Consider the following 12484-nt stretch of genomic DNA (forward strand, 5'->3'; position numbering starts at 1 on the left):
ATTTATCTTGCCGCTTGAATCTATAATGGAGTTTAAAGAATTCAATATAGAATGGAATTTTAGCACCCGCTTGCCTTTGATCGCCGTCGTTGCAAATGGCTGGCGTAAGAGACTCGCGTCTACACTGATGTCATCAAACCTCTTTTGATTGCAGAGTAACAATTCAACATTTAAAATTTAATTAAGACGTGAAAAGCTCAGATTGACACCTAAAAAGGTCAAACCCCAGCGGCCGACGATAAAAGATAGTGATAAGCATCTTAATTACATTTACAGTTAATTGTTCTTAGCAAGTACAGGGGGCACACCTTATAATGGGAAAGACTTTTGTCTCCGTCAAAACATCTCACATTTGACTTTTGTATATTTTCTTGTTTCATCTCTGATAGACCACTGACTCCTTTCCTTCCTTCGCTGAGAAAGAACTGATTCCACTTGTCTTACATTTCCGCTAACACTTCCTAATTGTTCTTTGCGGCTAGACCTCGCTCCCATTTTCCCACCTATGGCGCGCAAATTTGCCGGTAACGGGTGTTAACCGTTTCAGTGACGCATGATAAAAGGTGCTCGACACGCCATTTCATTCAGTTTACTTCAGTATGGCCTTGGGATCGAATCTCTTGAGGGCTTTCGTGCTTCTCACGCTACAGTAAGTATCTACACCCAGTTACACCACTGCAAGATTTGCAGAGGACAAGCAGTTGAATTTTTCTTTGAATATGCGATTGATTTATAGTTACGATTTACCGGCTTGGATGGACATTGGCGCCTTCCTGAAGTACTGATCAACAATTTTTCACTTGGTTAAGTACTAAAGAGCGGTTGCTGTGCTCTAACAATCTAGTAAATGCTTTATTGACAACCAAATTCTCATTTCAGTTCATTGTTGCCGGACGGCCTTGCTCAAGCAAGCAATTTAGATCAGGTAAAGGGAACTACATAACCTGCTTGGAATTCTTGACGGATTTAAATTAGTGTTGATTCTAACCTAACTCGTGTTATTTTCCTTTTTCATTTGTTTCTCTTTTTTTCAGAAGCCGGAAGAAAAGAGGCTTTTTGACGACGTTTATCGAAATCAGAAGACTAAAAGCGACACAAAAAGCCTGCCATTTTGCAGATTCATTCAGCTCTATTCAAGAAACAGCGGACGTCATGTTAGAATAAATGCAGATAGAACTGTTGACGCTAAGGGAGAAGACGGCGATAGATACGGTACTAACCCATAGTGTATAATTAGTGCTGAAAAATGTTGTTTACTCTGGAGTTTGTAAATTGTCTGTGGCCGTCCTTTTGCTTATTTTAAAAGCGGTGTCTTAATCTTCGAAAAGTTGACAACTTTTTCACACAGCCGGCAGCAAGTTGAACGTTTTTGAAATCAAAATTTTTACGCGTATCGAAGACCTTTTGCCTTTAAAAAGGCTAATTAAATTTGTTCACTTTTTGTTTCATAGAAATTGTTTCGATATACAGGTTAATACAGGTTATAGCCAAGTATTTTTAACGTAATTAGTCTTATTTGTGGTAATCCCAAGCTAAGGTCCGTTCGCATTGCTGAGCGAAAGAATCTTTAAATGGGTTTCCTTTAATTTTTGTTCAACCACAAAACATCCGTTTGGTTTCTCTCCAGTTTTTTTGTTCCGAGGTTAGGTTACGTGAGTGAACGCCTCAAAGATCAGAACAAAATAACTGTTTGTCAATAGTTTTGGAAAACGGTGAAATTTTTAACATTCTTTTCCAGCAATTCAATCTATCGAATACGTAAAAGTTTCGTTGGCGCTATTTTTAGAACGGCAGGCTATTTGAAAGGAAGAACAAATTAAAATTGGCTATTTTTAATAGTACTGAGTGACAACTCTCAACTAGGAAGATAGATGTGTTCGTGTTGTTCTCAGCTAATTACTGGCAGACTCACTCTCTCGTACAGCCGCTCATCAAAGCTCAAGGGTTTTAAAAATGCAGTTTGATGACAAATTATTTGATTGTCATGCAATGTGTGCTCTGTTTACACAATATTGAATGGATCAAGGAAGGATTCCAAAGAATTTTACAACAACCACTGAACACTAAGAGAAAATTAAATTTCGAGGAGTTAAGCCAGCTGAGTGGAAATACAATAATAGATCGCCAGACTGCACTGGAGGGCGCCCTTATGAACAGGCTTACGCCTCACCACAGTAGATTATTGTTGCCCATAAGAAAACCTTTTCGAATAGTTAATCCTCTTTGCGTTAATTGTACGAAAGAGATTTCGCGACAACACCGCACGAACACTTTTCTTACAACTGTTTATATACCGTAGAAAACAAAACTGACGAAGAATGGTTCTCTTGCCAAAGAAGGCCTTACCGGCTTCACACAGTAAAAGACTCTAATCAGTAACAAGCTCTACTTTTGCGAGTTAATTATCAACTGTAACATTCTAATTCTAACCCTTCATCCACAAAATAAACACCTAACAAAAATTGACGGAACGGATTTACGTAGGCGACGTTTTGGAGAGATGTTTTATTGATTCTTGTACGTGGGGGCGAAACAACCTAAAACCGCAGCAGTGTGTTGCCGGCACACTGTGAGTTCGTCGATCTGTGTCAACTTAATTCATTTTCCTTGTGTTTGTTTGGAACCTTGGAAATGACGTTGTGCACCACAATCTTACATAGCTACCACGAAATAAGTCTTTTGAACTGATTTTTAATTACAAAAGAAAAAGAAAGTACTACTACCTGACTCACTAAAAAAGCCGTCTTGAAAAACCGCCGGCTACACATTAGTCTTGGCTTGTGGGGCTCATCAATAACGCATATTCTATTTGAAGCGCCCCTCTGCTGCGCGCGTCGGTGTCCATCACTTGCCCTATTCTTAGACCTGTGTTTACTTGCTTTATTTACAGCCAGGCTTGTTATTGAATCAGTGAGTTTTGGAAGAGTTCACATACGTGGTTCAACGACCAATTACTATCTGTGCGTGGACAAGAGAGGGCGACTCAGAGCTAGGGTAAGCTAGCCAATTTAATTGCCACAGCTGTCAGGAGGGCTGCTGATTACTCTTTTAAACGCTAACCTCCAATGTTGTAGGCTTTAACTAAACAGCAGAGGTTTTAATAGCTGAACTTTCTTTTGAATGGCTAGTGACACAAACTGACGCCTCATGAGTTGCCTTGACTTGAATTGAATTATCTCTGAATTTTGTCAAAATTTTCAACTATTAATATTTAAGAGTGATTTAAAACTGATGAAACACTTTCCGGTAAGGAGTGAAGCTACTTACAGTGAGTTATGGTCAATTCCTGCCAACTCAGGTGGCTAACTACACTTGAAAGTTTCAGAACCTGAGGTTGGATTCACGAAGCTGTCCTAAGTTAAGATGTATCATGAGTTTGTTTCTTTGCAATAGCCTATTGTTATGCTAACATTGGTTCTTGTTCAGCAACAGTACTTTGGATTCTTCTTAACTTGGGAGGGCTTCGTGAATCCGGCCCCAACCGTTTTGAAGAAAAACAAGAATGTCTCATCAGTGACAAGGCACATTCCAGCGTCAGGCGTTTCGCTCAGTATGAATCTGTTGGCAGTTGTCTAGAATTGCTCGAAAATGGATGTGGTAACCCCAGCATCAAATACTTCCATTTAATTGTTATTCAATTAACACCTAAATTTGGTTAATTGAAGCGTCCTGAAAATCTGACTGAAATGAAAAAAGGACAATTGCGGGATCCCTTCTAAAATTAGCAACGTTTCTGGACTTACAACCACTGATCTGAGGAAGATCACGTTCGACCCCAACCAAGGTATATCGTAACTGAATAACTCGTTTTCATGGTAAGTATTTTCATCGGCTCTGACATGAAAAACCTACCTGAAAATAAGCAATTTTGAACGATACTTACGCACACTTTCGACAAATTTGACACTGTAGAATGATTGGTAGATGTCGCTCTGTGCATAGCCCATTAGTTTCTTGAATAAGCAACTGTCGTCTTATCGATAAACTCAGGCGGAGGTTTCATGCACAAACTAAAATAAACTAGTTTCAACGAAAATACGACGTTAGTTCGAAAGAAGTAGTATCTCAAGGGTCTCCTTGGTTCGCCAGCGTTTGGGTGAAATAAATGTTCGCGAAGCCTTATTCCGCTCCGAAACCTCAAACTAGAGATCTTTTCACCCCAAACATCCTACCCGGGGGAATGTTTTTGAAAGGAAAAAAAAATGTATTTTTATACTAAAGAAAAGAGTCCAGTTTGGATTTTCGAAGACGAAATATAGGCTGTTTAATTGGGAGAAAAAGGTTCCCTTTCTTAAACCTCTCCTTAACAAGCCAAGTCATTGTCCAAAAACAAGTAATAACATCGCCACTCTTATCTGAGCCGTGACTCCACTGTTGTCGAAATCGCGATTGCCACACACATGTAATTAGAACTTAGCCATTTATTTGATGTCATGAAACTGTTTTATTAGGGACTGTAAAGAAACCAAAGGTCTTAATAGTCAACTCTGGATATGGGGGCTTTAATTCAGTAATATGGCCGGATGGAGTTTTGAGCAATTTGTGTACCACACGTACCAAAAATATAGAAACACACCATGACACAGACGAAATCAGCTTGAAATGTTGCTCGTTTGCCCACATAAACAGCATGAGTCAAAAAACCTCAAAGGGAGAGAAAATAGTGCATTCAAACACGCTCGCACCTCTAATAGTACAGTGAACTAAAAGAATCGTCCAGAATGTACAAACGCACTATTTATGTACCGCAAATCTGGCTGTACAAGTTAATCTTTCAGATGCCTCTTCAGTGTCGCCTATTTCTTTTCACTTATAAGCGTGGGAGGGTTTTTGTCAACAGTGGTAGTTTACCTAGGGAAATAGCATACAATTTTGAAACCACTTCTCACTTATAAACATTAACGAACATTCTGGCAGCAGAGGAATTTTGGGTGTTTCTAGCAAAGGAAGTTGACTCATTCCGAGGAAGTGAGATTCAATTCTTTGAATATCAGCCTGTGAGGCAAATAAACTATTTTTAACCCAACGTTACAATGTAACTTAGGGGAAAAGACTTGTTTTGTCGTTCAGTGGATATATACAACTTCATTGCAAACTCAGCCAAACGCAAACAAAATGTTGTCGCTTAAGACCCATCCACAAACTTGACAAAATTGTGAGCTCTGCTGTCTGTCGATTGACATTTATTCTACCAGGCTAACATCTTGCTTATTTTGAGAGCCTTGTAAAGATCGTTCGAGAATTTAAAGCTGAAGGGATGAGACCTACTCTTCTTTCCAAGTAAAGGCAAAACTCGTACTATCGCGTGAAGAAGACTTGAGGCGGATTTCGTACAATGGCCGGGTTTTCTTCGATCTTATCTTCTAATAATAATAACCTTCCATAACAACTTTTCTCAATTTAAAGCCAAGGAGGATGCCACATCACATAGAAATAAAATAGAAATAAACTGATATCATTCATATAAAATTTAGTCTGAAGACGTCACGTGACCACACCCCAAAACACCCATTAACAGAACGGACATCTATCAATTCGAATGAATAATCAATTTAATCAGAAAGAGATTGGTATAACGTATATATAGAAATGGCCATTAACGGGTCTTGCATCTTAAAGTTAAGGGGGCTATACACAAAAGACACAAGACCGAAAATATCTTCCTGAATTTAAGGCCCATTGCAACATAAATTTGCATGTGTGTAGATTTGAAGTACCTCACAAAACATTGTTGCCATAGTAACGTCATCGGTCACGTGACCAGGACGCTTGGAATTTTTCGACGGTTTTGTAAAACTATATTAAGCACAATGAAAGAACGACCAGTAGGTTGATAACGAGGACCTGGACGGAATTCTTGGACCAAAACGAGATTAATCCTTTGAGGCCTTTTTTGCGGCTACCATTCGGCTTGAAACAGACATAAAGGAATACTATAGTCTCTAAATAAACGTTGAAAAAGGAAGGAATAGAGGAAAAATAATGTTTGGTTGTTGTCCTAAATATTTGAGGGTTTAAAATTAATGTGTCTTTACAAATACGCACTGGAAGTGAATTACACTAATCGAACTCAAAGTGTTTAAAACAATTTATAACTCTGTGAATATTTCCCCTACAGAAATAATTCACGTCTGTAAGTAAACGTTAATAAAAGGAAAATACAGGAAAGATAATAGTTTAATGGCCATAGCTGCCACGAGTCTCCCGTAGCTTAGTGGTAGAGTAGTAATCGGAAGGTCTTAGGTTCGACTCCTAATAGGAGCAGTCGGGATTTCTTTTACCGAGTTTGCCTGTATCATTACCGAATAATACATGCATTCTCAGGAAAGAGTTTGGTTGTGGTCCGAGATATTTGACCGTTTAAAATTTATGCGTGTTACAAATATGCGCTGCTAATGAATTACACAAGTCCAACAAAAAATGTTGAAAACAATTCATTACTCTGTGAATGTTTAAAAATTAATTCATCCACGAATATCTGGAATATTTGTCGTATGGAAACGGTTTAAGTAGCTGTGTGCAGTTTCAAATACGTTAAATATGGAAAATTATCGCGGACATTTGATGCTCACCATATGGTCTGTTTTCAACTGATATTTCCCCTGTTTTGCTGTTTGCTCGTTCTCTCAGTCGCTCTCGAGTTTCACGTTGAACTTCGCTTATTCGTCGCCTGCTTTCTCGTTTTCTTCCGCTTTGTTTCATTGTATTTTATTGTCTTCAAAATTTCGTTTTGTTTTTTTAAAACGCAATTGGCCATGCAACTTCCCGCCAAACAAACGAGGGCGGCAGCACAGGCTTTACATACTTGCGTGCCATTTGCATTGGTTTTCCTGTGATACTGCATACAGACGGACGGACAGTGACGTCATAACCAAAACCCTAATTTCTCGCATCGATGGGCTACCATATTATCTTACCCACGGTGCTCCGCGCGCGCGAGTTCGGCGAGTTCCGCTAATATTCGTACTTAGTGAATCAGCCATATTTTCAGATAGGATCATTGTAATGATCTGTTATGTGAGAGGAAAAAAGTACGTAAACGTGTAAAAGCAAGATATAACGTACTATGTGAAAATATGGTTCGCAGGGGAGGACTAGATCCCCGGTCTCATGTATGCATAGTACGTTATATCTCGCTTTTATACGTTGACTTACCATTCGGCTAAACTTAAAATGCTCGTTTTCTTAGCTAAAGCTTACATACTGCTTAAAAATTTTATTAAAAGATTTATTAAATTTCTCCTTTCCTTTCTGCCACACGGTTGTTTTAAAAGCTATTCCCGACAGCTTTCATATATATTGTTTATACGTTGTTTGATATACTTTTTCTTCCGCATATGACTCATATGCGTTGATGAGAGACAAAAGTGCAAATTGGCTGTCAGCTGATAATTTCAGGTATTTATCTTCACAGCAATTACCATTATAAGGACAAACATAAGAAAATGGTGTGCACAGCTGGGAGATAAGCACAACCTTTCGTTTTAACTGTTTACAGTGAACTTAATTGTCAATGAATGTGAACTGAGTTAAAATTTCATGATCAGTGTGAGATTTTGATGTTCAGTAATACTAGCTCGGAGAGCTTTTTCCTGCTAAAGCTCGAATTTTTTATGCCTCCTTTTTACAATCGGTTAGTTGTGTACATTACTGTGATGGTCTTGCATGTTATATCTTTATATTGAAAGAAAGAGCTCCTCAAAAGAAAGTCAACCAAGTTATATTGATGCATTATGTGTTGAGAAATAATAGCAAATTTAAAATTTCTGCAATATATTTATTGAAACCACCAATCCTATACGTATATTTCCATAACGTACATGTGCAATAGTTGGTCAACAATATTTCTCGCTCACAGATAAAATGCACAGATAATGCGATGGGTTACAGATATCTTGAATTCATTTCATAATTATTTCACTACAGCCAACCTCACTGAATGCCGTGTTTACCTTGGGTCTGCGAAAACTGCGAGCCAGCGAGCCATGTGAGCCACCGTGCGAGCCATGCGAGTCACGCGAGTCATGCGAGTCATGCGAGCCACAGTGCAAATGTTAAGAATTTTTATTTGTTTTATTAACATTCGTGTGAGAAAATTTTGGACGAATTTTTTTCTTTGTTTTTTGTTTTTGTTTTAATTTTGGAGAGAATTTTGCCTATTCAAAATCGCCCAAGATGCGCAAAAAAATAAAAACAATACGCAAAAATTTATTAAGGTTCAAGACTTCAGAAAAAAAAAATCCGAGAAAAACATACGGCTGCACCGCTACTCGAATACATGTAGGTATCTATTGACACATGTCATTCAATGATATCCACGCGGAACTTCATTCACTGAAGAAAAAAAAAAAGAGAAAAGAACAGCACTTCGATCTCCGTGTGTTGGCGTCAAGAATGGTGAGTAAATCGCGCCATTTTAACAGGTTTGGTCTTTAGTGAATCAGAGTTATCAGAACTCTGTCCGTTGGCTGACTGCTGCATGTGGTTGTCCTTTCCCTTAGACAAGTCTTTCTTCAAAACTCGCCACTAGAGTGGCAGAGGCTGGTTTCGAGATAGCATTCGACCCACCAGCTGACGGCAAATGCTTCTGTTACGCTGCTTCTTTTCAAATTGAATTTAGTGCGACAATATTGACTTCGCTCATCTTTGAGTACTCATTTATCATACCTTACAAGATTGGAATGACACTGACAATCAGTCCTGACGTGTCAATTAACAAAAAACTGAAATATGATGGTTTGCGTTGTCCCACTGTAAGAATTAAATATTGCGATGTTATTCATCTTGTTCCGATGCTCTTGTTCTTGTTCTTATGTGAATGTAAATACAACAAATAAATATTCTTAACATTTATACTGTGGCTCGCATGACTCGCGTGACTCGCATGGCTCGCACGGCTCGCATGGCTCGCATGGCTCACACCTTGGCTCGCATGGCTCGCTGACTCGCAGATTTTTATCACTCGTTTACCTTCCAGCTTGAGTTTGTTTGAGCACTGGAGCTCTTTGCTTTAATTTTCTTGTCCCAAGCTATTCACCTCTCTACGGGACGGGGAGGGGGTGACGGGAATGTACAAAGACCTTATTTAAGTTCGAAATTTGTACGTCTTTTGGGTTAGAAACTTTCAGGTTTTGAGTAAGGTATTTGTGGTAAGGGCTTTTTGAGGCGTTGACAACAAGCGAAAGCCAGGGTTCTCATTTTTATCTCAAACAATTATATCTGTTCTGGACGGTTAGACTTCTTTGGTCACGGTCTAACCTAATACAACTTTGTTTGGGTCTACCAATTTCCAATTGAGCAAAATACATTGGCAATATAGTGCAGAAATATATAAAGATTTACCATTCTTTTCTTTGTACAGCCATATTTTCCAATTACTCTTAAACTTGCAGCCTATCTGAAGCAAGAAGTATTTTCAAACTGATCTCTATTTCAACTGAGCTCATTATACATCTTCATTTTAATGACGCATGCCTCTTTTATTGACATGGTGATCACATCAGCCCTGCCGTATTAAAGATACTTAATGATAGCTGTATCTATTTTGGTATTTAACATTGAACTTTCCCTTACAATACCTTACATGTGCACGTACGTATTGACTGTTACAACATAAGCACGTGTACATTATCAACCAGACAGAGCAAAAGATTGATGACAATAGGCTCTTTAGATAGAAGAAAGATCCTCGCAGTTAGTACGCAAGTTAAGCAGTTGCGAATTGAAAAGAAAGCCTGAAAAAATTCAGGCTTGAACGCGATTCGAACCCATGACCTCTGCGTTGCCGGTGCAGTGCTCTACCAACTGAGCTATCAAGTCTAATGGGAGCTGGTCCCAGTTGGCTTGATAGCTCAGTTGGTAGGATCTATCTTCTATTTAATCTTTCATCCGCAGTTCAATATTTGTTGTTTCATATATTCATATTTATTAATAGGCTCTTTACAACTGTATATTTGTACCATGTCACTGGATCCTGCAAAGGGCCTGTTATCAGCTAGGAAATGTTGTTATGTACAGTGTAAGTTTAAGTCTAATCAAAGGTAAAAGTAAACCTTTTGGTTTGGACTAAAGTCATTCTGGCAACCAATACATTGATTTTTCACGACATGAAAATTAAATTATATATTGCTTTTAGCCAGTTCACTAGTCATAATAATAATAATAATAATAATAATAATAATAATAATAATAATAATAATAATAATAATAATAATAATAATAATAATAATAATGATAATAACAACAACAACAACAACAATAATAATAATAATAATAATAATAATAATAATAATAATCTGCTCTGTCTCCTTTCAACAGTTATATCTTATGTTTTAGCCTTTATATGATTTCTTGAACTGGATCTTAGTGGCTAGAAGCCGTCTTTTTAACTGAAAGTCTAAAACTGCTATAAAATTTCTAAACAGGCTCGTGGCAAATGGAAGGACAACTGCGTGTTCACAGATCGTTTGGCTGACAACGCTTATACGGAATTCAGCTCAGTTAAATACAACAACACACTTATCGCCTTCAACAGAAGCGGAAGATCAAGGCAAGTGAAAAGAGCGGTTAAAGGAGGAATGAAAGCTGTGCAGTTTATAGAACGAGCATTAAACATCAGGCTTTATAGAGGACGAAAGTACAAAAACAGCAGGAGAAGAGGAAGCAACAGAATTGATTTATACCGCAAAAAACAACCTTACGACAAAATTTTCGTCTCGTATAAGAGATGGAGAGAATTCAAGCAATGGCTCAAACTGAGTAAGAAAAAAGAGACTGAAAACAAAATGTCTTCAACAGCTACATCTATGCCAAGAGTTACTACCATAGTGCAGATGACTAGCAACTACACGGCATCTATTAAAGTCCTATAAATTTGATACTACGGAACCTCGTTAACACGACCACTTTTTTGTGCCCCGAACGAATTGAAAGTCCAGTCATTTCCTCGTTAATCCGACCACCCCGTCATTACGACTTCATTTTCACGGCCCGATGGTGCTCGAATTAACGAGGTAGTCGTAAGGCGGGGTTCCACTGTGATACCATTTAAAGCAAAATGCGGGCAGTCGAGTTTGGAATAGCCAAGAGAATTGGTCAAGTTTCACAAATTATCAGTTTTTTCAGTGGATGTAAGAAGAAAATAAAGCGAGCTTATTGGGTTCAAATTTTTCAGTTTGTTTATATTTTGGCGAATAATTTTTTTTGATAAGGTTTGGAAAATTTATGTCGCATCAGTTGCCCATGGATACAAATCCACGCGCTGTAAGTATGACCACAACTATAAACTCTAATTACGAAATAATTGTATTTTTATAAAATAATTTTAGCTTTTAGAGAAAGCGTATAGTAGGCATATTTTAGTGCCTGTGCAATTTTATTGGAAAACATGGACCAATTTTTAACTACATTTAGCTTGTAATACATAAACCAAAAAGCCTGTACTTAACTTGGGGAGTTTGCTACGTTTATTGTTAATTTACACGATGGGACTGAATGACTCACGTATCAGTGTTCGGCTTTAAACAAAAGCCCATAAAGAATGCGTATATATTTATTTATTTATTTCGCTAGTTAGGAAATATTATTGAGAAGAGAACTTTTATTTGTTTAGACCACTCACTAGATGGGAAAATAATTTAGGTGCAGGTGGTTACGAGGTTTAATCAGTCTGTTAATTTACCCGAAAAACCTGGACTTAGAGATGGAGGGGAAGACTTAGAAATAAGCTTGCTTGGCAGTTGGTACGTTATCCACCGTCGTTGATCTCAGTTGCGTTTTGGCTGTTTTCCATTTCAACAACTGTCCTAACTGCACCAATTCATGAACGTTTGTTTAGTGAGAATTCAGTGAGCTAATCTCTAGGCAAACAGTTATGATGTGTTATTTTTAAGACTTAAAATAGTGCAACGCTATACTTAAACAAATTTCATTTCCCCCTGTCAGGTTGATGAGCCAAATAACTTTTAAATCAGGTGAATATTTGAAATAACAGATTGGTGGCAAGATATTTCAAACGAAAAAAAACTGAAAAAAGAAAACAACAACACTAACAACAACAACAACAACAACAACAACAAACTAGCAGATTTGGAGCTACGAGGGAATTGAAAAAGCTGACGGGCCAAGGCTGTGTAAAAATCCATGCAGTAACCACATTCTAATGTGGGTAATCAAAGGAATGAGACTGTTTTCTTAGGTTAACTCAATCATTAATAAAAATCTATTAAAATGATTACAAATAACTATATGATGTAGATGGCTTTTTGCCCACAGTAGAGAGTTAAAATAAAAGACATTATACTTGAATTGTACAAAGTGTTAGCTGTGAAATCCTTCACCGCCAGTTTTCGTTGCGTAAAGATTTTTCAGAGCGTGATAAGATACAAGAGTCAATTAATACAGGCAGGGAATGCGTGCGAAAGTTATAACCATTTCAAACGTGCTATTTCTAGCAATTTTGGTGCTTATCCAGTTATTTTGTATA

The 12484-nt window shown here is 37.8% G+C and overlaps 1 protein-coding gene and 1 pseudogene across 2 annotated transcripts; both read left to right on the plus strand.

Annotated features, from left to right (window-relative positions):
- Positions 1 to 12484, plus strand: part of LOC146473152 (uncharacterized) — a 489085-nt pseudogene that overhangs the window by 204610 nt on the left and 271991 nt on the right.
- On the plus strand, positions 358 to 12315 carry LOC146473169 (fibroblast growth factor 8-like). 2 transcript variants are annotated; one of them, XM_085118853.1, is made up of 5 exons: positions 358 to 649; positions 880 to 925; positions 1035 to 1212; positions 2891 to 2994; positions 10425 to 12315. In XM_085118853.1, exons 1-5 carry the CDS (start codon positions 600 to 602, stop codon positions 10869 to 10871), a joined length of 825 nt encoding a protein of 274 aa, XP_084974979.1. In that variant the 5' UTR covers positions 358 to 599; the 3' UTR covers positions 10872 to 12315. The 2 variants fall into 2 exon arrangements, with proteins under 2 accessions (XP_084974979.1, XP_084974980.1); XM_085118854.1 differs by having other exon boundaries at positions 1038 to 1212.

The sequence above is a fragment of the Pavona decussata genome, unplaced genomic scaffold, assembly GCF_977016875.1.
Source record: "Pavona decussata unplaced genomic scaffold, jaPavDecu1.1 SCAFFOLD_95, whole genome shotgun sequence".
Classification (NCBI taxonomy): Eukaryota; Metazoa; Cnidaria; class Anthozoa; order Scleractinia; family Agariciidae; genus Pavona; species Pavona decussata.